Source organism: Cololabis saira, chromosome 5 (assembly GCF_033807715.1).
Source record: "Cololabis saira isolate AMF1-May2022 chromosome 5, fColSai1.1, whole genome shotgun sequence".
Lineage (NCBI taxonomy): Eukaryota > Metazoa > Chordata > Actinopteri > Beloniformes > Belonidae > Cololabis > Cololabis saira.
In genome coordinates, this window is record NC_084591.1 from 39,446,443 (window position 1) to 39,472,813 (window position 26,371).

The window sequence follows — 26,371 nt, forward strand, 5'->3', positions numbered from 1 at the left end:
AAATCTGGCACATTTACACGATGGACTCAAGTGCTCATGTTAATTAATGTGCGGTGTCCCTTTTTAAATAAATAAATGAAATTAAAATAAAAGTAGTGCAAAAAATATATATATAATCATCATCATCATCATCATCATCATCATCATCATCATCATCATATCCATCATTAGATAGATAGATAGATAGATAGATAGATAGATAGATAGATAGATAGATAGATAGATAGATAGATAGATAGATAGATAGATAGATAGATAGATAGATAGATGGACGGACGGACGGACAGACAGGCAGACAGGCAGACAGAAATTATGTATTGTGCTGCTGTGCTACAGCGGCATCTAGTGGTAGGAATCGGACTTGCAGTAGAGTAATAAATAAAAAACAACCTACGAAATTCCGGTTGTTAACCAGAGGGGTAGTGCCATTAATACAATTTATACTATTAAAAATATTTATACTATTAAAAAACAATCAAAAAAACAACAGGAAATCTATTTAAAAAAAAAAATTCTTGTTGTATGCAGATGTGTGTTTGTGTCGATAAAGTTTTTTCAAAGCGGTGACGTCATGGGTTCCACGTTGGCCCGGACGTGGCAGTCCTCGCTGCTCCTGCGTGGAAGTTGCGGTGAACCGGTCCGTGGAGAGTGGTTTCCTCTCGTTCTCGCCGTGTTTAATATACGTATTAACTCTTATAGGGTCTGACATTCTCGGCCAATTATGGGGCTCACCATCTCGTCCATCTTCGGCCGGCTCTTCGGCAAAAAACAGATGCGGATTCTGATGGGTGAGTAAAAGTTGTGCGTTGCTAATGTTGGTTAGCGTGATGGAGAAGGAAGTGGCTGATGACATGTTGGACTGACTCACTTAGTTACTACAGATAACCATTCACAACGCCCTGGCAAACAACTAAACTAAACTACAAAACGACAAAAAAAAACAAACAAGGAGCTTGGACATGAAAACCGTGACCTTTTTCTTAAGGCCGTGGTTTTTGAACTGAAGTTAAAGATAAGACACATTATTACCACATACATGCTATAAGGGCATAAAACGAAACTAATAAGATAAAGATTACATTTTGCTGAGGTTTGGTTTTTATTGACTAATCAGGCCGTGTAGTAGAAAGTTGGGAAGGTGTCAAAACATGTTGCTGGTTGTTTTCCTCTTATTTATACTTTTTTTCTAATAGGATTGTTGATTGATTTTTGGTTTCTCTATAGTTGGGCTGGATGCTGCTGGAAAAACAACTATCTTATACAAACTGAAGCTCGGTGAAATTGTAACCACTATTCCAACTATAGGTAAGAAATTCACTCCAAACGTATTTCTCTGTTGGAAGTTCAGCCATTGCTCCATCGTAATGAACTTCTCCCCTCTCTTATTTTTGTCTAGGTTTCAATGTGGAGACCGTTGAATATAAAAATATCAGTTTCACTGTGTGGGACGTGGGTGGTCAGGACAAGATCAGACCTCTGTGGAGGCATTACTTCCAGAACACGCAGGTATGAGTCCCGGCTGGTCCAGTCCTGGCTGGGCCTGGATTGTCCTGGCTGGCAGCTTTCTTTAGAGTCCACACATAATCAGGGGCATCAATTGGGTATGGCAAGGTATGGCAGCCGCCACACCTTGGCTTCAATGCAAAAACTCAAAATCTTAACAAGAATATTTGTCTTATTTCTAGTTAAAATGTCTAATTTTTAGTAAAAAAAAATCTCATTAAATTTAAGACAAGACTCAAAAACAACCATTTTCACCTGTTTCAAGTAGATTTTCACTTAGAATAAGTGGAAAAATCTGCCAGTGGAACAAGATTTTTTTGCTTGCAATGAGAAGATAAATCTTGTTCCACTGGCAGATTTTTCTACGGTACTTATTTCAAGTGAAAATTTACTTGAAACAGGTGAAAATGGTCAAATAACAAGTTATTTCTCTGGCGATGACTCTTGTTTTAAGTGTAATGATATTTTCTGACTAAAAATTAGACATTTTAACTAGAAATAAGACAAATATTCCTGGTGAGATTTTGAGTGAGCGAGACTGCATTTGAAAAAGTTCCAGTTTTCTTGACCACACAGATAAGCTACATAGCAGACTTCTGTGATGAGTATTTGCTGGACGTGTTGATTGATATAGTTAAGTTCTGTGACTCGTAACCTTGCCATACCTTAGTAAGACTGAACTGACGCCACTGCACATAATACTACATTTATGAAATTATATGCGAGTGCAGCATCATGAGTAATTTTCAGGTCAGTCTTATGTCTTATGTGCTGCACTCACACAGAAAAAAGTCAAATAACATCTCCCATGTAATAATATTTGATGTAATGTCATTGTATTGTCATTAAATTAATTCTGACTTGCTTTCTTTATTGCTGTTAAAACCCACTGAGTTTACATTCTTACCAATAAGCTCCACATATGAGTTTCCATGTTCCATCTTAAGTAAAATATAGTCACTGCACTTCTAAGTTGTTAAACAATAATTATTTTGTGTGTGCCTTCAAACCAGTTTGTGAGCTATTAGATCCTGGATCGTATCTGTTTGACAGGAGTTTTTATAATCTTGATTAAACATGCTCACATTAAAGACTAATGTAATCTTTTCAACCCTTTTTTTAGGGCCTCATCTTTGTAGTGGACAGTAATGACAGAGAACGAGTGGCTGAGTCTGCAGAGGAGCTGTCAAAGATGGTATGTGTCTCATGAATCCAGTTTGTTATACCAATATACTTTGTTATAAGTTAAGTTATAAATGTGCCCTCAGTATTGAGCAAATCCTAGGTTTTTTATTACAGCGTGTGAAGATGTACTGAGTGTAATTATCTAGAGTAATCAGTCTTTTTTGGAGACATTTTACCATAAAATGGACATTTCTGTATCTTAAGACCTGCTTTGAGTTTTGCAGCTGATACTTTAGACATTATCATAAACTCAAAATAAGAAGGAAAAAAATTATGTTAATAGCTTTCCTTTCTGTGCAATATTTTAACTGCTAAACATTTTGTGTAGTGAAGAGTTTTTGGTTTGTTTGTTTTTTGTTTTTTTTGGGGGGGTGTCCCTGTAAATATTGATTCCACATCTTATAAACATTGGAAATTTAGGACAGGATGGTCTCTTCGTTGGAATAATGAATCAATAACACAAGACATAAAAACATTACCAAGTTGTCCTGTGGCTAAATACAAAATTTAGTCAAAGACTGGTCACAAAAAAAAAGTTTTAGCTCTGGTTGGGTGCAGAAGCCCATGAATGATAATTGCTGAAAAATATTAAAAGAAGGAAGCTCTTCGGAAGCACATTGCAATGAATTAAATGACCGCAACAGTTCACAGAACTCCTTGGAAATGTATTTTGTGGTCTGACTTTGATTTGTTTGGGAACAATATACAGCGCTTCGTATAGCGATAACAAGGGAGAAAACCTGAAAGATGAAGCGTGTTGAAGAGTAGCTTTCCGTCTTTTTAAATAGATTACAGAATGACTTCACACATGGAAAAGAAGTTCACATGTGACATCTTAAAAAGCACAGCCGAGCTGAAGAATAGTCCAGAAATTGTTCCTCTGGAAACACAGTTTGAGAGTCTCACTACTGGAGGAGATTCATATAGTTGAGAAATGTGAATAACTTAATGAAAAAGCTTAATGAAAAGCTCAAAAAGATAAGTCTCAGAGCATTTTGTATTTATCTGGATCTTTTACTCTCTTAAAACTGATAAGATTTTTTGTTCCTCTATCTTTGAATCAGGAAACAATCTGTTCTTTAAACAACAAAGTATCTGCATGTCAGTGCAGGAATACGGAGGATGTTTGATAACAAAAATGTCACTGGTTCCCCATATTCTAACAGACCCTGTTTTCTTTCTGCACCTCGTAGTTGCTGGAAGATGAACTGAAAGATGCCGTTTTACTGGTATTTGCTAACAAGCAGGACCTTCCTAACGCCTTATCGGTCAGTGAATTGACAGACAAGCTTGGCCTGCAGGCCCTCCGCAACAAAACTGTGAGTAATATCAGTGGAATCGCTCGTGACACTCGCGGTAAGATGTAAAACTTCAAACCATCAACTGACCTCTACTATGTACATCTCTTGCTCCACAGTGGCACATCGAGTCTACCTGTGCCACCCAGGGCACTGGGCTCTATGAGGGACTTGACTGGCTATCCAAAGAGTTGTCCAAGAACTAATGAAGGATCAGCTGAACGGAGAAGGGAGACTGAACACCACAGGAGAAGAGGCACAGTTATTCAAAGAAGAAACCTTTGGTCTTCCAGTGTTCATGTTCATAAAAAAAGGACGGGTCTGGTGGGCAATATAATCAACTATGACAACCTTTTAATATCTTTTCTTTTTTCTTATATTCACAGTATTTCATTGTTTATATGCTGATTCTGTGTCTGCTTCACTCCCTATGTTGCCATGTATTTATACTTTCAGTTGATAAGCAAATGAGAAGAAAATCTATAACTGTTGAAGATTCCTTAAACCTTCCTCAAGTTGGGGTTGGGGGGCATGACAATATGACCCCAGAGCTTTGGTGAAGGACTCTGTAAGCTGTTGATCTCCATGGCCCCCTGTGGATATTTGACTCCCTCACTCACCTGACCCTGAGCTCTTCACTGCCACTGCTTCAATCCTGGGCCAGCTTACTTTGTCAAGGCTTGCAAAGGGAGCTGGAAGAGGATTGTAGACATGTCTTTGTTGTGCTGTAGTGGGTGCAACAAAACTTACAAAAGCGTGGAGTTGCATGCCTCCAAAAAAAACAAGGAACTGTGTGCCTTGCGCTCTTTATTTTGCACAAATCTCAGCTATCCATTTGTTAGCCCTTTACAAGGTCATGTTCCTGCTTAGGATGCTTCTGTGTCTTTATGCTTTCGCAAGATAAAATTAAGTAATAAGACTTTGTTTTGTGCTGATTTGTATGCTATGCTGCAGCAGAACCACACCACTGTGAGTTGCTTTCATACAACTTGATTTTACTGTTTGAACTTGATCTTTTATGAATATTTCTTCACTCTCCTTGTCGGCCATTATCATAATCACTAAGAAAAGAAGGATTATTGAATAAAAGGTTCTAGTCTTTTTCTTCACAGGGAGTCGTTTAGCCTTAAAGAAAGAAGGAAGGAAGCATTTTCTAAGAGTTGACAAACGGCCAAATACATTGCAACACAGTGAGGTAGCATTTTTTTTTTTTTTTTAATTTTATTTTTTTTGTTCTTTGGTCACCAGTGTTTTGTTGGGCTGTTTGGCAAATTTCATCTTAATTGTTTGACAGCTACAGAAATACACATTTGTACATTCCAACTTGTGCTTTCAAATGCTGAAGCTGCATTAAAAAAGTTTGCTAACAGTGTTTTACAAAAAAAATAAAAAGAAGGTACAAAATAAAACCAGCATTAAAGTAATGTTTTGGATTTTGCTTTTTTTTCCGTGACTTTCTAAATCACTGAGACAGGAACTTTGAAGAGGAAGTGCAGTGTTTCTGTGCCACCCCTTTCAAGTCTTGAGACTGCCACAGACGTCATTTGCTGAAAGATTGTGTCCTCTGCAACTGCAATGGTTAGAAACCACAACACAGACAAGGAGGGTTGAGGCTTGACATGGTTTGTTTTGTTCTCGTTTTATTTTTTAAAGTCTTGAGTGGACATGCTTGAATACGTTCAGCTGATTTCCCTTGGGCGATCAATACAGTTTTTTTTTTTTTTTTAAGTCTCGAAGTTAAAAAATACTACAATAAAGACATTAGTGCAAATAAGGAAGACTGAGTGGGGGTTGCATCAAATACAAGATTGCGACAGGCTGATATGATCATTATAGCTGTGTATGAATAAGCTGCAATCAAACATTTGATGAAGGGCTAGGCCTACTTTGTGAAAAAATTTTAGAGCTCGTCAATATTTCCCAATGTGCATAGTTAAACATATCTGGCCCTTTTGTCTGTGGCTGACCATCAGTTACAAACTTGTCACTTAATGTCACTGGTTCTCTGCACCTCTGATAAGCAGATGGGTTTAGCATCTATTTTAATGTAGATTTTATAAAAATAAGGTCTCAATATTTAAAATCGTATACAGCATATAACCACACTGCTCTTTCAAATACATTAAATAAATACAAATTGATGCAGCAAAACACATCAAGTGACCTTGTTTTATTTCAACTTTGGTTTGCATGAGTCTGAAATACACAGCTACCTTTTTTTTTGTCATTTATTGGGATTTCCCCTTTATGTGAGACAGAACATTATCAACAGTTGTTCACACATACAGGAACATTTTCATTATTTCTAAATTCTTTGACTTTTCTTGTGGTAGCAGCTTCTCAGTGTCAAAGTTGAACGACAGGGCCATTGAGGATAACTGTGTGGAGTTCAGATCTGGAGGGGGAAGCTGTTGGTTCTAATCTCCTCATCTTTTCATCATTGACAGGCTGTTCCTGTTGTTGCTCTGTGTCTGGACCAGCTCAGACATGGGGTGATGATTCACAGCAGGCCAGGGAAAAGTACGGCCATGATACATGGCGGTTCTCAGTCACACTGGGACCTTAACTACACAATGACATTCTAGTTAAGGAGGGATAATGGCTTATTTGAAACTGAGCTTATTGAGGGTGAAGGGACCCTCAAGCTGTCACAGGGCCCTGGACAGGTCGCCCGTCCATCACTGGGCTAACCTTTCCAACATTTTTAAGGTGTATTCAAATCTATTCAAATCTTTTAAACGCAAACTCTGGTGGTGCTTAATCACAGAATATACATAAACAATTCAATTTTTCACAGTTCCAAACCTTTGCTGGTGGGGGGTAATTAGGGCATACACATCGGTGGACCGTGGAGGAATAAGCATGGTATAATTGGCTTGCAGCGATGATGTATTTATGACAGCTTAGCTGGCTTAGTGAGCTGGGTCAACATACACTTTTATGTGTGTGCACAGTGGCGGAGAGACGGAGGAGCACATGCATTTTCTGCTGGACTGAACAGACTTCATCTTCACATTTCTCTGTTTCTAGTTTTTGTAAGGCTGGAAAATAAATTAAATGGGCACAAGAGCTTCACTGTCAAGCAAAATAAAAAAGGTAAGTCTGAAATATGAGCGTATTAAGGAGTCGTATGGGTTCATATTATAGCAATACCTTTAAAAAAAAATAATCTTTTTTTTCTTTTTTTTTTTTTCTTGTTTTGTACAGAATAAAAATAACCTGAAACAAATTCAAAGGAACGAAGTTAGGAAGATGACGTGATCTTGCCAGTTGGCACAGTTTGGACAGAAAGCTGAACGACTGCAACGCCTGATCAAGTCTGGTCTTGTGGGAGTCCATTTGTGCGGAATAATGCCGAGCTTGACGCCGCACATACCAGTCCCCATGCCCTCCTATTCTCAGACCAGGGAGAATCTGGTGAAAGCAATCCCACCCGAGCTCCTCTGTCTGCTGGCCTGCGGGGGGATAGACTGTCGCTATGAGGGACCGGAGTGCTGGAAGTTAAACCAACAAGTCATTCGAGGCCTTTTCTCCTCCTGGTGAGAACATTTGGCTGCAGTATCACAGATGTTAATGTTTTGTTTGAATTACAGTAAGGACAGTTATGGATAATCTACTGATTCAAAACTTCTGATTATCCCAGGGTGACAGATGATATAGTTGCCATGGCAAGACCATCCAATCATCTGATCGAGAAGTACAACATCATAGATCAATTTCAAAGGTGATCATTGTTCAATACTATCCTCTTGTCCGTGTGGCGTGTTGGTATTCAGTGGTGCATGCGTGTTGGTTTAATACTCATCATCACTGTTTTGAGAATCAAACACAAAGGATGTAATGTAGTCCCGCCCCCCAGGTTAAACATCCGATCAATCATCAACATGCAGCTGCCGGGGGAGCATGCTCACTGTGGACCTCCTCTTGACCTGGAGAGTGGCTTCACTTACTCTCCACAGATCTTCATGGACAATGACAGTAAGATCCTCATATCCTGATTTAGAGGCATCTTTGAAGAAAAATAAACTTTTGTTTTGTGTATTTTAAGAAAAAACATTACACCGACAGTCAGGATTTGTGTTAGTAAAGCAGCTAATTACTTGGCGTGTGGCGTACTGCATTTCTCACACATCAGCCTGCACATCACACCCATATCTGAGATATGTAATCATGTTCACATATTTGCAGTATACTTTTACAACTTTGGGATGCCAGATTTTGGAGTTTCGTCTCTTGTTGGGATCATTGATGGAGTGAAAGTTCTGGCCTTCGCAGTAAAGGAAGGCAGAGTGGCGGTGCACTGCCATGCAGGCCTGGGCAGGACAGGTGAGATTAAACCTGCTGCTCAGATATAGTCCAAGAAAACACTGAACCAGCGTGAACTCACGTAACGGTCTTGAACTGGTTTTTCTTTCTGCTCAACAGGCGTCCTGATAGCATGTTACTTGGTCTTCACCCTGCGCATTAGCCCCAGTGAGGCTGTCCACTATGTGCGCATCAAACGACCTCGTTCCATCCAAACGCGGTCACAGATAAACCAGGTCTTTGACTTTGCCCGGCTGCTTTGCACACAGCTGGTCCAGTATCCAGACCTCACCCTGCGGCATGGAGCCCCGTTCACCCTGCAGCACTACCTGAACCGACAAGCGCTGCTGCTGCATGGAGAGGAGGCACGCAAACTCAGATACACACCAAAGGTCAGGAGAGATGCAGTAGATTAATCTAGTCACAACCACACATCTCTGTACTAGGGCTGTTCGATTAATTGATTTTAAATTGTAATCGCGATTATGTAATTAGAACGATGTTAAAACGTGAAAATCGTAAAATCGATTTTTCACTTTTTTTTTTTTTTATCTTGTCTGCACACATTTTAATGATTGATACCATATCAATGATTGATGGAAATACCTCTCAATACCTGCGACTCAATACCTGTGACAAGTGCCCCATCGGAGAGGCTCTTTAGTGTAGGAGGGGGCGTTGGAACATGCCACCGGGCATCCCTCAAGCCAGATGCGGTAGACCGGCTCGTGTTCCTTGCAAAAAACTTGCAAATGTGAATAGCAAATGTAATGACTGACATTACACACCTCTACCTCCTTCATGGGTTGCATTATTATTTAGCATGCAAAGACCCAGTTTAGTTTAATTAGAAAATGTCTTGTTTTATTTAATTGGAAATATAACTTACTGCATGTTTGCAAGTGCTGATTTGCTGATTTTTTTTTCAGAGATAAAACTTTATATTTTATTATATTTTTAAAAACTTTTTTTCAACTTATTTTACAGAGTTTTGCACTTTATTCATTCATTTTTGGTTTAATAAGAGCAAAGTTTGCACTTAAAGCCCAATGGGGAAAATGTTCAATTAAAAAACAGCATATTTCAAATCATTTCTTTGCCTTATGTCAATTCACAAAATAATCGTAATCGAAAATCGGATTTTGAGAGAAAAAAATCGAGATTTTATTTTTGGGCAAAATCGAACAGCCCTACTCTGTACTGTAGGGATTCACCTCTGTTCTGACTCGTCTTGCCCTTTTGTTCAGGTGGTGTACCTCCTGTGCGTGCGCCTCTCCTGCTTGGCTCTTGGCCTCCCTTTTCCTCCAGAGGTCCATGCTGAGCTGGACAAGAGGTCAGCACTGAAGAGCCTGGACAGGACAGTGAGAGAGACAATCGTATCCAAACAGTACATGCCCTTGCTGAATGAAGGCTTTAAGGACTCGAGAACAGGCTCTGGGTCAGTGTCCTCCTGGGACGAGCCGCTGGGATTCATGGAGCGGAAACGGGAGGTGCTGCTTGACAAGCGCAGCTATAGTGACTCCGACCTCAGTAAAATTATCGTAAATGAGGTGAAATATCACACCACTCCTGATTACGTAACATTTGTCATTGTTTTCTGTAGAATCGGGCGGTTGTGGAGGTTTTTGTCTCACTGTTGCATTCTGCCCTGAAGGACCTGGAGCTGAGTCCGTACTACACAGCAGCACTTGGACACGAGAAGCACTGGTGCGTGCAGGATCTGATCCGATCTGATCTGGGACCAGTTAGTCCAGTCCAGGGTACGCTCTCCCCAAGCCGGCAGACAACCGAAAAGAAATCATGTGTACTCAACATCTCAGCGTCCAACATGACAACAACCAGCAGCTGCGCAAAAAAGCCAAAGTGCACAGCTAAAAGGGCACTTCCCAAATACAGCTCCAGCCTGGAGGTAAAGTGCATTTACGGTGTACAACAAACTTTACAGTAAGAAAGCTTTGCAGTAGATGCTTTAAATATTCTCACCTTTGTCATAAAGTTGAGCAGAAAGCCACATAACCCTGGTCCAACCTCAATGGCCCGCCTTGTTGCCAAGGCAATGGCAGAACAAGGCCCTCCTGAACAAAGCATTCTGCAGAGGTCAGCCCTGCTCCAGGTAAATAATACAACATCAATAATAATAATAATAATAATAATAATAATAATAATAATAATAATAATAATAATAATAATAATAATAATAATAATAATTAGCAACCAATAATATACTCATGCCACTTTGATTTTGCTGAAGTCACAACGCCATCTCATCTTTTCAAGGAGGAACTGAACGGCAGTGAGTGCGGCTGGGCTCTGCTGGTCACCGAGACGGATCTTCAAGTCCTCTGTTGTCTCTTGTGGACTTGGCTGGAGAAGTTAAGGGTCAGTGCCACAATAACAGGATTGTCTAACTGTCCCAGAGCTGTCAAGTTTAGTACAACTTTTTCAAGTTTTAAGTTTTAGAATTTCCTATCAAACTTCCTGTAGGGGAGAGTGAGGTAATGTGAGACACTTTTTACATTTCCCTTCCCTCCAGGCAAGCTAAAATGATATATCAATACAATTTGCACATTTATTATTAGTTCAGGATGTTTTCTAGCAACATACTGTAAATCGTCAGCATGTGTTTAGGACAAAGGGCAGAGGAAATATGATTGTTTTTAAAAAAGTGGTCAAGCGTCTCACCCAGACACCTTTGCCCCCCAAATTTACCCAAGGGTACTATAATAAATCTATCTATCTATCTTGCCCCAGACCCGGTGTAAAGTGAGAAAGACCAGAAAAATCAAGGGTTTAAAGTGAGACAGCTTGGGGTAATCTGATACACTTAGGGCCTGATTTACTAAAGGTTTGCGTGCGTTAAAACGTGTGCAAACTTGACATCACCCGCAAACCAATGTGCAAGCTGATCTACTAACAGCGTGCAAAGAGGACTGCGCGTCTCAAATGAGCAAAATAGCACACGCTGTTCATTTAGTACTTTTGCCCTGATGAATAATCAATATGGGGCGTACCCGCCAGAAAGCGCTAAATACTGGGAGGGGAAAATGCAAATGGGTTCATTTACCACACGCAATGAGATTTACCAAGCCTGAAAGTAATTGCGGGGATTGTGATTGCGTCTGTATTTAATACGTTCGAAAGGAAGGTGCTAATCTGCCCAGCATTACGCACCGATGGCTGCTGTTATTGTGGTGTTGTGCCGTTTTCAGCACCCCTGCCGTGAAAAGCACCCCCTCATACACACTCACACAAACACATACTTAGGAGTTTATATTATATATATTTACAAATATTATGGAAGACAACACAGTAAGCAGGCTATTAATTAATGACATCAATAACCATTTACCTGATTTTTGTTATCTGTGACTGTGATTGTGGGAAAGTATGACTATTGTGGAATCCATGAGTGCATTTAAACATGAATCATTAACACAAAACTGGACGCTAAACAGAACGTGACACGGAATGAGAATATCCTTTTTGTCATTGTGTGTACGTTGTCATTTGTAGTAAATTAAACATGAGCATTTAGTCCTTTTTGACATTTACTCGTGAATAAGAGATCTGTGGGTATATGTCGACGAGGGGGTGCTTTTCACGGCAGGGGTGCTGAATACGGCACAACAATTTGCCTCTTCCACTAACATCTCTAACTCCAACTCGTCAAATTTCATTTTGCGCTTGCGACTATCCTGCTTTCCATCCAAACTCTCCATGGCGCAAACCGTAAGACACGCAACACCTCATTTAAATACTGCGGTTTGCAGCTGTTATCAATTGCGCGAGCATTCTTAGTTGATCACCCGCAAAACACACAACAACAGCACATGCAAACTTTTTCAGTGCACACGCAATTTAGTACTCTCTATTTAGGATCTTAGTAAATCAGGCCCTTACTGTTTCCCCTTAAAAACTACCATAACCACACATGTTGTAGCAGTAAGACTCCTGACAGCTAACTTGACAGCTACACAATCTAGAACTAATGTCAGACTAGGAACAGAATCATGGGGATTGGTCAATAAGCATACAGTATATGTTTCTCAACACTTGAAATCACTCTAAACAAAATCAGAATCAACTTTAATGTTGAAAAACTTTATTGTTGGAAAATTGTCAGTACAAGAGTTCTGTTTGCTGCAATAGAAGGGCAGTGAACATTCAAATGAAGGGGGCCAGTTAGATTAGAACAGTCTTGGGCTCAGAACACATGACCCAGCTATTACTCAGTCTGGTGGTCAGAACACAGGACCTTTACAGCCAGCTACAACAGTCTGGGACTCAGAAGTCTGGATTAGAACATCAGCCTCCTGTCATACCCACAGCCTTCTACCTTACAGTCCAGCCTGAAGGTTACAGGGAAAGCTAAGGAATTGCTCTCCCCGTGTGGTTCCTCCATGCTTTTTAGGTTGGGGAAGCTTCACATCTTTTATACGAACATGGGCCACATCATTTTCCTTGATAGCAAATGTGGGTCTTTCCCAATCTTTTGTGTTTCCTGGGATTCTTTTAAGGAAATTGTGCAATAATTTCGTCATCCTCAACTTTCTCAATCACGCCAATGTAATGGACGCTCCTGGTTTTTGTTGCAAAGTTTACTATGGCAAAGTCACCCACGGATAGATCCGTGTTTCCTGGATTACTTCTCTCATACTCAGAGCTCTCTTCGTCAGGACCATCATCATCTCTTTTTTCTTAATGAATCTTTGGAGGCTTGACTTGTCTATATTCCTACCCTTGAAGTCCATTAAGGACTTCTTTCCTGCCTCGACCTCAGCGGCTGCTTTCTCCATGTCCTCAAAGTATGCTTTGCCCCAGGTTGTCTTTGTGCTGTACTTTCTTTGCATTATGGTTTCTCTACCATGGTTATAACATAAAGCATAAAACAAATGCAAAGGAATATTACTTTAAAATATATTTCAGACTTAACTTCATGATGCGGTAAAGTGAGACATGTATCACTTTACCTCAGAGCAATTGTCTCACTTTACCTCAGCCACCTTTTTAGAAAAAACACCCTCTCTAGCATTTCAGGCTAATCTTGCATCAATCACACAGTGTTATATGATGGTAGTTCATGAACATGGATGATATACGTTTTTCTACCTGAATCAATTTGTTTTGACACAATCGTTGATTAAGTTGATACGAAGAAATGTTTTACTTTTACCTGCAAAAAACACATTTTTAACAAAAAAGCATGCTTACCAAATCACTATGAGGTTCTTTTCTTCATAGCCATTGGGGAATGGGAGGGGGCTTGAAAACCTCATGGTCACTTGACCACAAATGTGTACCGTTGCTAGACACAGGGCATGTCTCACATTACCTCACCTTCCCCTGCGTTGGGAAACTTTTCTCTCAGTGTCAAATGATTTCTAATCTCATCCAGGACCCGGTTCTGAGTGCTGAGGATGTTGAAAGGCTGAGCGCGGGAGGGAACAACAGCAATCCTCTCAGTCTGCTCAAGAAAGTAAGGAAACAGGCAATGCAGACTTCTGATCCTTAATAGAGAACTGGATCTCTTCAGCAACAATACAACATTTTGCTTGCATCTTTCCAGCCACAGAGACACAGCATCTACTGCCTGCTAAGCTGTGTCAGCACAGTGAGCAGCCTTTGTCCACACAGAGAGGATGCAGTGCTGCAGCGGCTCATATGCGCACTTACAAGGGTAAAACACCATCAAATTACCGCGAGGTACATATGTGCTAAATGTGAACGCTTTAATACTTAATTGTATTTTCTAACTCAACAGCACCCTGTAGAGGAAATGGGAAGCTTAGCACCTTTAATGAAAGTCCTGAAGGCCAGTATGAAAGAAACCGTCAACCAACGATGCATGACGAGGGCCAGCAGCAGCAACGCTACACTGTGAAGAGCAGTCGTAACCAGTGGAGACAAAAACACGACCAACGAACTGGATTTTTATGATTGTTATTATTTCCTTCAAGAAACAGAGTGTGAGCAAAATCAAAAGGCACACATGGCTTCCTTCCTCAGAAAACATTTTGGTATGTCACAGTAGATAACAGCACGATAATCAATAAAATAAATGATATGCAAAATACTTTTGGATGCTTTTGTTGTGAGGTGATGTTTCTGCAGATGCTGATGCTGTCACTGTGACTGTCACTTTTTCAATCTGGTGCTTTGGCCTTTACAGACATCTGATACAGCATCAACTGCTTATCTTAAAAGTTAGATGAGTCTTTGACAAAACAGACTTTCATAAGAAAAAAAAGAAGGTGTTAAATCCAGAGTGATTGTGAGCTTTGGACTACTTCACCTGTCGTCCTGCAGTGTACTTGAAATGAGCTCCTCATGTTGAAACTCAGTGACGATGCCACTGAAAACAACTTTAGTTAATATTTGCTTTCAATGGTTTAAACTACGCTACTTCCGTCCTATTATGTTAAACCAAAAAGGATTTCCATATTTGGTATTCCTGCACTCGTAGGCTGTATCCGAAATCGCATACTAACGTACTACATGCTACATACTGCATCAGTATGTACTGTATACTGCATACTAAATGAACGATTCAGTAGCCGCTCCAGCAGACCGTTCACACAGCAGTATGCAGCCAAGTATCCCAGAATGCATTTCGCACCAAAACGACAGCGGAAGCCGAGAGCTAAAAGCTGTTTTAATTTCCGCTGTAGCGCTGTTAATATGCCACTTTATTAAGTTTTAATATTTTTTCAGGCGTAAAAGTAAATGTTAAGATCCCCAACCTGGGCTCAGTTTATCCAAATAACGGAGAATTAAGGGTTGCGTTCCGTATTGAACCAATACAGACCCATATTAGGCTCTTATTTATTTATTTCATAATATACAGGTGAAGGTCGGAAAATTTGAATATATTGCAAAACATCATTCGTAGTAAATTCAACTAAAGGTGAAACAAATATATTATTTCCCACTACATACATAGTGTGATTATGGCTCACAGTTTATGAAAACCCCAAATAACAAATCTAAAAAAATTAGAATATATTATGAAATCAATAAACAATTCAATCATCAAAATTATAACAAATAAAGGCTTAAAATATATTGCTTTGCATGTAATGGGACTAGGTTATATATGAGTTTCACATTTTAAGTTGAATATAAATGAACCTTTACACAATATTCTAATTTTCCGACCTTCACCTGTATATACATCTTGGCTGATGTGGACATACATACCATAGGAGCAGAGGCTATTTCAGTTGCTAGTATGGTTGGCTGTCTGTACAGTCATGCAAGTTCAATGCTATTAAAGCACTTTAAATCAAAGCATTTTGTTTTTTTGATATAAAATAAATACATTTCAATGTATTTTAGAAGTTTTGGGGATGTCCCTTTTTTTGGTGCCTGCGCTTCTGAAATGGGGCGTCCCTTATTCTATTTCTTAAAGGTGGCAACCCTAATTTTAATAAATGTATTAAAATGAACATTTCAGACATTTGAATTTCATTTTATTTTATTAAGCTACATATTTTGGGGTTTTTATTTAGTGCACCCCTACGTACATGGTATAAAACATAATAAAAATAATGTTTTTGTATTTGTAACGCTGTTTTGAGTGTTTTCTCAATAAAGCTTGTAAAAAAAAATTGTGCCGGTCAAGGGCGCATTGCATTCTGGGATAGGCGAGGTAGACCAGAGACGTTTTATTTGAAAAAATTATAAAATATACAATTAATTCTTCTTCTTATTCTGCATATTCTCTAACTGGGAGGCGCAACCTGGACAATAATAATGGCGTCCCAGGTAACAAGCATATTTGGTGTCAGCTTTATACAGGACTGTCTCAGAAAATTAGAATATTGTGGTTTTCTGTAATGCAATTACAAAAACAAAAATGTCATACATTCTGGATTATACGGAAGCCGAGAACGGCCATGCCCCTTTTTTATTTTTGCACTGTTTTTTTCTTTTTTTTCTTTCGTTATCTCGTGATAACGAATTAATTATTTCGTTATCTCGATATAACAAAAATCGTTTTGTCGTGATAACAAATTAATTTAATTCATTATCTCGACATAACAAAAATCGTTTTGTCGTGATAACGAATTAATTCGTCATAACAGAAGACGTATTTGTCGTATAGTCGAGCACCGAGTGCTCGATCAAATACACCACAGGATCCAGTCGTGCTCTGGTTCGGATCATCCTCAGCTCAGCCTGACGAGCTGCCACGACTTCCACCGACTGCGCCAGCTCAGGTAAAGTAACGTTTATTTAGCCTCATCATGTAATGTGTATGTAACGTAATTCCTTTAATCGTGCTTTGATATGTGTCGTGTTTATTATTATTATGGTTTGTGTGGCACATAGCATTAGTGATGGGCAGCAGCTACAAGTGTAGCATAGTTGTTAAACTAACGTTACATTTCTCAGTGGCCGCAGAGTCGCTGTTTTCTCAATCAATGATCTTTTCAGTAGCTCTTTCATTGATGGAGTTGTGCGAGCCTGCTGTTAGGTTGAACTGGTCACATCTTGTTCAGGCTACTGTTGCTTGTAATATTACGACTTAACTCTCATAATTTTACGACTTTATTCTCATAATATTACGACTTTATTCTCATAATATTACGACTTTATTCTCATAATATTACGACTTTATTCTCATAATATTACGACCAGGGTGGTGCGATTTGCCGGAGGAGATGGTGGGGACCCCCCCCCCTCTGGTTTACACGTCCTATCTAAATGTATCCCCCCCACCCAAAGTATTTTCACCATTACATCGTAATTATTAACAAGTAATAACAACCAAAATACACAGTCCGTGTTCATTCTGCTTGTGCTGGGATTTTGATACCAGGAGCGAGTCGCGCCCACAGAAAGCAGGATTTTCTTGTATTCCAAAAGTCCGACTTCCGGTCCGCCAAAATAAAAGATACAGTCAGTCAAATGAATGAAAAAATGAAAAGAATCCAGAGCAGCATATCCTCATATTTTACAGGATCACAACCAAAAATCCCGAGAAAAAATGCGACAGAAGATGAAACAAGATCTGACATTGCTGATTGCAGCTCCCATGTTTTTGGTTAAACTGATATCGAGAAAGAATTAAAAAAATATTAATTTTGTTTATTTATTTTTATTTGGCACATTTAAAAACAATATTAGGAGAAAACATTTCTGCAAATGCAGTGGTTCAGTTCATGTTCAAAATAGGCCTACCGCCTACGTTATGTAGCTTAAGTGTAAGGTTTACACAAGAAACAAGTTTTCATAAGAGCCTATACTGTTGGACCGCTGTTGTGTGGTAATTTTTCTGAATATAAATATTTCTCAAAATTATCCCCCCCTCTGGTTTTTTCACAAATCGCACCCTGATTACGACTTTATTCTCATAATATTACGACTTTATTTTCATAATATTACGACTTTATTCTCGTAATTTTACGACTTTATTCTCGTAATATTACGACTTTATTCTCGCAACATTAGGCTATGACTTTATTCTCGTAGTTTTACGACTTTATTCTCCTAATTTCCTAATTCTCCTATTTTAATGCAAAATAAACATGACTTGACATGTTGATTAAGTAATCAGAAGAACGATAACAACCCTTTTGTGTAATGAAGGGACAGCAGTCAAGAGTTGACCAACTTTGTTGCAGCTGCTAACAAGTATGACTACATTTATTGTTGAATCCTACAGATCATGGACCAGTTTCTCTCTGCCTTGAGAGAAAGGGGTGTTCCTGAGGAGAACCTCAGAAGAATGGCAGAAGACAAGGTGAAGTACATAATCTAAGTCAATATTCAAAGGCATTGCCTGCACATCATTCCAACAAAGAGTGACAAAGGATTAACTATTTTGGTCCAATTTGGTAACTGTAAGTCAGTATAATCAAATATGATCCATTTTGTCATCAATAATGGCATAATACCTTTACCTGCACAAGATGCACATAAAATGATTTATATGAGTTAATACTGGTGATATAGTATTAACTTGCTGTTAAAAACAAATAAAAACAGCTACGACCAGTGTAAGAGGTTTTGTGATCTGCAATGTAATTGGTTTCAAGCTGGTTGAACTGGTGGCTCATTTGGTGTCCAGCTTAAACCAGCTAATGTAATTTTGGGTGTAGTGGAGAAACTGATAGTAAAGTTCAGACTGGGCACTTGTTCAGGGTTTATCACAAGGCTCACGCCGGGGTGTCGGCCAGAACATCACTTGAGGCCACAATTCAGAGTATGTGGGGAAATGAAAAGTTTAGAGGTTGATATGCTTTCAGTTTACTTTCCTTTAAAGCAGCACACAGACAGTTGGAGCTTACACTGAGTGTGGATTTCTACAAAAATATTAACAAAAAAATATCATTAAACACTCATAATTACAACAGAAGTGAATAGAATTATGTTTTCTCACTCAATAAACAGAAACTCAAAACACTCATTACTCAAATATATGTAGCCGTGTAGTGCATTAATTCAGATATAATTTTCCACTGATGTGAGATAGTTTCTCAAAGCTGGCCTAAGTGTTACTTGTTTTCATTCGAGTGTAACATTGTTGTGAAATAAGTAAAAAGTGAAGCAGATTTTGACACTAGCATGTTGTTGCTGATTTTGGTCACAAGGTGGCAATATTGACTCATATCCAAGTATAACATTTGGTATTTTTCTTCCAAAGGTTTAGTTCCTTCAGTGTTTTTTAAATAGAAAGGTTCTTGATATAGAGGTTGGTAGAGCCAAAAATTGTACTCAAGTAAAAGTATTGGGTGATTTTCACCCGACGTTAGTGGTTGAGAGTATACAACTTTCGGGTGGATTTTACCCGACGTTAGTGTTTGTGTATTATATCAGATGATGGTATTACCATACTTATTGCCCCATATCATGCACAGCTATTTCCTGTCACAGGCTTGGTGACTCTGGGAGACAAAAGGGAGATCCCACAGGTGATGAAAGAAAGAAAAAATTGCACACCAGGCTCCAATGCTTTTCTTTTCACCAAAGAACTAACGTTGGTGTCCTTCCTCCCTGAAACAGTTTCAAAAATGAAGCCTGTCCTGGCCTCCCATCCATGCACAAACAACCAATACAAGCATAGGACCCACTCCCAAGCCCTAAATGATTCTCCAATTTTTCACCAATTTTACAGCTTTTTTATAGGGTCGCCCCATGATACCTTTTTTTTTCATTTTTTGTGACATTGTATAAGGAAACATGAAAGAAAAGTACCTCAATGTTTTGTTGTACTTTGATATATTTTGATGAGAAGTATTTTTTATGTGGTATATTATATTGGGTAAAATATAGCCGACGTTAGTGATGGTGTTTCATGAAATTACGTTGGTGTTCTAGGGTTAATATTGTTAGCAATATTGTTTTAAAGTAACAATACTCTTACTCGAGTCCAATTTTGGGCTACTCTACCCACCTCTGGATACGGGGAAGAAAAGTGCCAAGAGAAATGTGTTCTCTAGAGTCAAATATTATAGGTAGAACTCAATTTCTCTGAGAGCCCTTTTAGAACCTTCTTTTTTGAGTGTGATGGATACTATAGGTGAATAATGACATTATATCTGCTTTTGTGTTTTAGATCGATCAAGACATTGTACAGCTTCTTACAGAAGAGAAACTCTCCAACTACATTCCAAGATATGGTGACCCTGTCTTTGCGAAGAATTGGAAGCCATTATCCTCAACTGAAAGTAAAGGAGATACAGAGCAAAACAAACATTAATAAATAGAATAAGAGAAAAGATGAGACTGCCATCCACCTCATCAGCCACAGCATCCGGCAGCTTTAACTCCAAGACTGCACTTCTTGGAAATAAGAATGCTGAAAAGAAGACAAGGAAAATAGAACTTGGCTGGTTGAACTACCAAGATTCTATGTACAAACAAGTAAGAAGACCAACTGGGGTGGAACAAGAGAGATAGTTGTAAGCAAAGATTATACCCAGTACAAATAAGCTAGTGACCACTGCTGTTCCTTTCTGCTGTCAACATCACCACTCCTCCCAGGTGTCAGGCCCCTCATTCTCTTCCTTTGACTCAGAAAAAAAATTGCACAGAATGTTGCTGTATTGTTTGTTTATAATTCACAAGTATAATATTTAGACTAGGCCCTTGAAAATGAATAGGAGTGAATGAGGAGCCTGACACCTAGGAGTAGTGGTTAGTAGGTGGTGGTGGTGGTCTTGTAGATTACTTAACATAGATGTAAGGCTGCTGATTTTGACTTGTTCTAATAAAGCAAAATATCCCTTTAAGAGAAGGGGAATATGTTAGCCTATATGTGTTTCATTTATATACCAGTTTTTATACTGATTTTGTTTTTTTTTTAAATTTGATTTAGAATAGTGCAGTGCCGCACTAATAGGACCCTGTACTTTCCTGGTTCCAACCTCATGTTTTTTAAATGAAAGCCCTGGCTTATGGTTTTGAAATGTTTGCAATTAAAATGTTTAATAAATTAAAAGGTTTTAACTGTTTGTAATGTTCACTGTCTTTTTTTCCCAGTGTAAAGGTGTCAACAAAGATTTTGGTAGTCAGTTAGTCAGTTGTAATGCTTTATTACCATGCTGAATTAGCCATTTCCTGGAAGACATCTCTGATAAATATGATATTCCATGGGATACTTTTGCATGTGGAAAAGTTAAACTTTACAGACTTGTCGATGGAATAAACTAATCAGTTAGTCGACCAATTCTATGTCTACTAGTTGACTAAGAATTTCTTTAATCAAGGACAGCACTATGCTAAAGTGATTTTCAACATTTTTCAACATTTGCATAGCATGGACGCATTTATTACATATTAGCGACACAGATCCCAATTTGATGTAAACTTGTCTCTTGGACCCACATCTGAGAATAATTTGGGCTGACACAACAATGAAAACAAAATACACAAGACTAACAACAATAAAAAACAACAACCTGGCCCATTACACAGAAATCACATTATCTTGGTAAAACATTTCAACACAGCATGATGCTATCATTGTCATTAGAACGATGGACAGCATCTGTCTATCCTAAAGACATCAATGATGAGGCTCTAGCAGGAGTGCCCTTATTAAAGGCCTTAGGTCTTTGTAAAATCTTATACCCTCTGCAGCACTAGGACACTGTGCTAATGTTATGTTGTTCTCTTTCATAACCACCAAACAGAGCTCATGGAGGTCATGGTCGCAGGGAATGTCTGTTTTCCACAGACAGATGTCTTCTTGGAGAACAATATCCACTCTTTCATAAGCTAGTGGATGCAAATAATCTTGTGCATGATAGAGCTCAGGTACATTGTACATCAGGCATGGTTTTCAATGATACAAAGCAAGTCCGTTTCCACCTGGTCGAATGCGCTGGTTGTCCCACATTGTCACAATGGTGTCCAGCTCGTTCTGCAACACAAAAACATGAGGATTTCAATACATATGATGAGTTCTTTTGAAAATTAGTACATAGCACCATCATTGGGAAATGCAGGATTCAATATGATTTTTTTTATGCTATGGTGGAGTTATCAGCAGAATAGTTACAGTGCTCCAGTTTCCTAGATTGAGCCATAGTCTAGTCTATATCCAAACCATGGGAAGCTCCACTTCAGCAGGGTTACATCATTTCTGTGGATTAAATGCTGTAGTGTCAAAAATATAACCCATGTAGGTCTGTTATGTTAACCCACTATTAAACTCTATGTTACCATAGTGTAGTTATATGTTAAAATAACAATAATGAAAGCATATGTTTCTGTCAGGGATCTTCTAGCCCATTGTTAATAGAGAAGCAGAGCAGGAACCCTGCTATATTTAGAAATACAATTATGTTGCATTTTAAGAGTGGCCTTTAATAATAAGTGCCAGGATATCAGGATTATTCAGTGAACATTTAGGTGGTTGGTAGGCAATAAATCAAGATAGACAGTCAAACATTTACAACATTTCAGTTGATAATGATAAGAGATGTCACCCTGCCAATGTATTAGAGACCCACAAAGACCAAAGCCAGATTCATAACTGATGAATACACATAAACAGTAAAAAACACAAATAAACTGATTGATTTATGCTCTACTTGTGAAACAGCTTGTGTAAAGGACCATATTGAGTCATAATTTACTTCATTGATATATTTTTTCTTTATGATAATATTTAAATGTGCCAAATAAAAATAAATAAACAAAATTAATATTTTTTTAATTCTTTCTCGATATCAGTTTAACCAAAAACATGGGAGCTGCAATCAGCAATGTCAGATCTTGTTTCATCTTCTGTCGCATTTTTTCTCGGGATTTTTGGTTGTGATCCTGTAAAATATGAGGATATGCTGCTCTGGATTCTTTTCATTTTTTCATTCATTTGACTGACTGTATCTTTTATTTTGGCGGACCGGAAGTCGGACTTTTGGAATACAAGAAAATCCTGCTTTCTGTGGGCGCGACTCGCTCCTGGTATCAAAATCCCAGCACAAGCAGAATGAACACGGACTGTGTATTTTGGTTGTTATTACTTGTTAATAATTACGATGTAATGGTGAAAATACTTTGGGTGGGGGGGATACATTTAGATAGGACGTGTAAACCAGAGGGGGGGGGGTCCCCACCATCTCCTCCGGCAAATCGCACCACCCTGGTCGTAATATTATGAGAATAAAGTCGTAATATTATGAGAATAAAGTCGTAATATTATGAGAATAAAGTCGTAATATTATGAGAATAAAGTCGTAAAATTATGAGAGTTAAGTCGTAATATTACAAGCAACAGTAGCCTGAACAAGATGTGACCAGTTCAACCTAACAGCAGGCTCGCACAACTCCATCAATGAAAGAGCTACTGAAAAGATCATTGATTGAGAAAACAGCGACTCTGCGGCCACTGAGAAATGTAACGTTAGTTTAACAACTATGCTACACTTGTAGCTGCTGCCCATCACTAATGCTATGTGCCACACAAACCATAATAATAATAAACACGACACATATCAAAGCACGATTAAAGGAATTACGTTACATACACATTACATGATGAGGCTAAATAAACGTTACTTTACCTGAGCTGGCGCAGTCGGTGGAAGTCGTGGCAGCTCGTCAGGCTGAGCTGAGGATGATCCGAACCAGAGCACGACTGGATCCTGTGGTGTATTTGATCGAGCACTCGGTGCTCGACTATACGACAAATACGTCTTCTGTTATGACGAATTAATTCGTTATCACGACAAAACGATTTTTGTTATGTCGAGATAATGAATTAAATTAATTTGTTATCACGACAAAACGATTTTTGTTATATCGAGATAACGAAATAATTAATTCGTTATCACGAGATAACGAAAGAAAAAAAAGAAAAAAACAGTGTAAAAATAAAAAAGGGGCATGGCCGTTCTCGGCTTCCGTAGGATTAATTACAAATCAACTGAAATATTGCAGGCCTTTTATTATTTTAATATTGCTGATCATGGCTTACAGCTTAAGAAAAAACTCAAATATCCTATCTCAAAAAATTAGAATATTCTGGGAATCTTAAACTGTAAGCCATAATCAGCAATAATAAAATAATAAAAGGCTTGAATATTTCAGTTGATTTGTAATGAATCCAGAATGTATGACATTTTTGTTTGTTTAATTGCATTACAGAAAATAAAGAACTTTATCACAATATTCTAATTTTCTGAGACAGTCCTGTACTGTATATGAGGAGAATATTAGCGTTTCACATTCAAAAGTACATCAGCAAATTGTATCCGTTGCTCAGGTCCAGGTGCCAGCTGCCCTATCTTTGGGTCTAAAGCTGTAACCACACCTTCAGCACCCAGCTATACAATAACCAGTCGCCTTGAAACTGGGAGCTTCTATGAGGACCTGCAGAAGGTACATAAATAGTCATTAAAGGAACAGAGCCTCCCCAGTGTGGTGCTGCTCTCAGTACTGTGGTTTCTCCTCCAGACCCCAGGCCCAGCTGTCTATGGAGCTGTGGACCTGTGCATTTCTAGGCAGAAACCTCCACAGTACAGCATGATAGGGAGACATTTTCCTCCTCTTGACTCCACAAGGAAACCGGATCCAGGAGCATACTATCCTGAGCGTGTAAGCAGCATTTCAGTTGATCAGAAACTCCTTGAATGTTCAACTTTTGCTCATGTATCAACATTTCTTTCCATTGTAGGTAAGCTTCACAAGCCCAACAGCTCCAAGCTTTACATTTGGACTGTGTCATTCTCAGTACATCTTACCAATTTCACAATAGATGTTTTTAATAAATCAGCAAACCTCTTAAAACTACTGCCTTAATCATTATTTATTGCTCATTTTCTCTAAAGTCACAGCCTGGATCAGTTTTGACAATAAGTAAAAATCCTGTTGTAATATGTTTCTTTTTGAAGCACAGATCTTTTTATCCTTTTATTTTCCTCATCATCAAATGAAAAAACTAGGGGTACTCAAGTTTCAGATCTATTTGCATGTCTTAAATCTATTCTGCCAATTATAAGTAACTTATGTAATATGAATAAATACATGTTTCACTAAGTAGTGAGGGGGTATACAGTAATGAAGATAAATGATAAATAAATGTGTAAATTATAGGATGTTCTATTTGCATGATACGATTAAAATCATTTATCACCTAAAATGGTCTCTCCAGATCGACACTATCAAGAAAAAGGAGCTGCTGACCACTTTCTGTCATCTGCAACTGCATCGCTGTCTCGTTTGGGTCTGCTACCAAACGGGACAGGGCCAGACTGCAACGGACAATTATGGCTGCAGAGTGGATCATTGGAGCTGACCGTCCCTCCATCCAGGACCTGCACCGGTCCAGGGCCAGGGAAAGGGCAACTACAATCTTTTCAAACCCCTCGCATCCTGGTCACAGACTGTTCAACCTTCTCCCCTCTGGTGGACGATACAGGGCACTGTTTGCAAAAACCTGGCTGACACAAAGACAGCTTCTTCCCCCAAGCAGTCACTCTGTTGAACAGTAACAGAACAGTACCCCCCTCACACCACACCTCAAACACTGTTCTGCTCATCTATGTTGTGGATTTCAACTTTACAGTTACAATAGTGTAATTAATACATTATCATTGCACTGAACTGCTTTGCACTATTATTTTAAGATATACCGTATATACCACCCATAGTGTCTATTTATTTATTTGCAAATGTACCTACTTTATTGATTCTCATACAGTACACAGACATATTCCCCTTCCTCCATTCTATTCTTATTGTTTTGTTTTTATTCTCTGTACTCATTTTATGTTTTATTTTTTTATCCGTATATATTAAGTGAATGTTGTACTTGCAAGCAAAGATCAACCCAAGTCCAATTCCTTGTTTGTGTCTGCAAAACTGGCCAATAAAGCTGATTCTGATTTGGTTCTCACAGGTGTTGCAGTTTGGAAAATACAACCAAAGCTGAACGTCAAGGCATGACATTTATGTTGTCATAATTTTTATAACAGCTAAGACAAAATGTACAAGTAGTGTGGGCAAACTAGGTACATCCTTAATGCTGCCACAGTCATGAAGACAGTAAGTTTCATCAGGGTTCTGCTGATCAAAAGCTCTTGAAGATGCATCCGAATGAACCATCTTAAACGATGTAAAGGATGTTGTTCTAGTTTATAGAACAAAGTCCTCTGAACAGAAGAGATGACAGACCTTTGTTGAAACCAAACGCAGCATATCAGCACAAACAAATGCTATCTATAAAGCGTGGTATTGGAGCGCTGATGACTATAGCTTATTTTGCAGCCAGTGTCTAAGCATCTTGCTCTTTTTGAGTTGATCAACTCTTTTGTATACCAGAGTATTTAATGTGAGGTCATCTGATTGAAAGCTGAAGTATAACAGCGACAAACGAATCGCTCAAACAGAATGTATCCCAATAATATCCCAGTCAACGCCTACAAGAAACTATGTGTGGGAAGACATTGAAAATGTTGTGCATAAACAAAGGCCCACAATGATATTATATAGAAAATCATTGTTATTTTCCTAATTATTATCAATAAAGATGGTACAACGTGTTACAGAATCATGGGATGCACTTTCTTTTTTTCATGCATTTTTCTTCTGTGAAAAATCAAGAATGTTCTGCAACTGTGTGTTCC

At 38.6% G+C, this 26,371-nt stretch overlaps 2 protein-coding genes across 2 annotated transcripts; both read left to right on the forward strand.

Annotated features, from left to right (window-relative positions):
• Positions 1-590: 590 nt before the first annotated feature.
• Positions 591-5,410, forward strand: LOC133444334 (ADP-ribosylation factor 4-like). Its single transcript, XM_061722044.1, has 6 exons — positions 591-788; positions 1,225-1,305; positions 1,397-1,506; positions 2,627-2,698; positions 3,882-4,007; positions 4,106-5,410. Exons 1-6 carry the CDS (start codon positions 722-724, stop codon positions 4,190-4,192), a joined length of 543 nt encoding a protein of 180 aa, XP_061578028.1. The 5' UTR covers positions 591-721; the 3' UTR covers positions 4,193-5,410.
• Positions 5,411-6,939: 1,529 nt separating this feature from the next.
• zgc:77752 (uncharacterized protein LOC393862 homolog) lies at positions 6,940-14,895 on the forward strand. The gene is made up of 13 exons (XM_061722045.1): positions 6,940-7,082; positions 7,194-7,525; positions 7,630-7,710; positions 7,846-7,964; positions 8,175-8,312; positions 8,412-8,683; positions 9,539-9,841; positions 9,946-10,200; positions 10,288-10,404; positions 10,569-10,670; positions 13,687-13,767; positions 13,858-13,968; positions 14,053-14,895. The coding sequence occupies exons 2-13, from the start codon at positions 7,338-7,340 to the stop codon at positions 14,170-14,172; spliced, it is 1,887 nt and encodes a 628-aa protein (XP_061578029.1). The 5' UTR covers positions 6,940-7,082; positions 7,194-7,337; the 3' UTR covers positions 14,173-14,895.
• Positions 14,896-26,371: the final 11,476 nt, after the last annotated feature.

Excerpts from the sequence above, each read along its gene's own strand:
- zgc:77752 (XM_061722045.1), top strand. The coding sequence starts at position 7,338 with ATGCCGAGCTTGACGCCGCACATACCAGTCCCCATGCCCTCCTATTCT. Across the intron at positions 7,711-7,845 it reads ATCATAGATCAATTTCAAAG|GTTAAACATCCGATCAATCA; the intron begins GTGATCATTGTT and ends CCCGCCCCCCAG. Across the intron at positions 10,671-13,686 it reads CTTGGCTGGAGAAGTTAAGG|GACCCGGTTCTGAGTGCTGA; the intron begins GTCAGTGCCACA and ends AATCTCATCCAG.
- LOC133444334 (XM_061722044.1), top strand. The coding sequence starts at position 722 with ATGGGGCTCACCATCTCGTCCATCTTCGGCCGGCTCTTCGGCAAAAAA. Across the intron at positions 789-1,224 it reads ACAGATGCGGATTCTGATGG|TTGGGCTGGATGCTGCTGGA; the intron begins GTGAGTAAAAGT and ends GTTTCTCTATAG. Across the intron at positions 1,507-2,626 it reads ATTACTTCCAGAACACGCAG|GGCCTCATCTTTGTAGTGGA; the intron begins GTATGAGTCCCG and ends CCCTTTTTTTAG.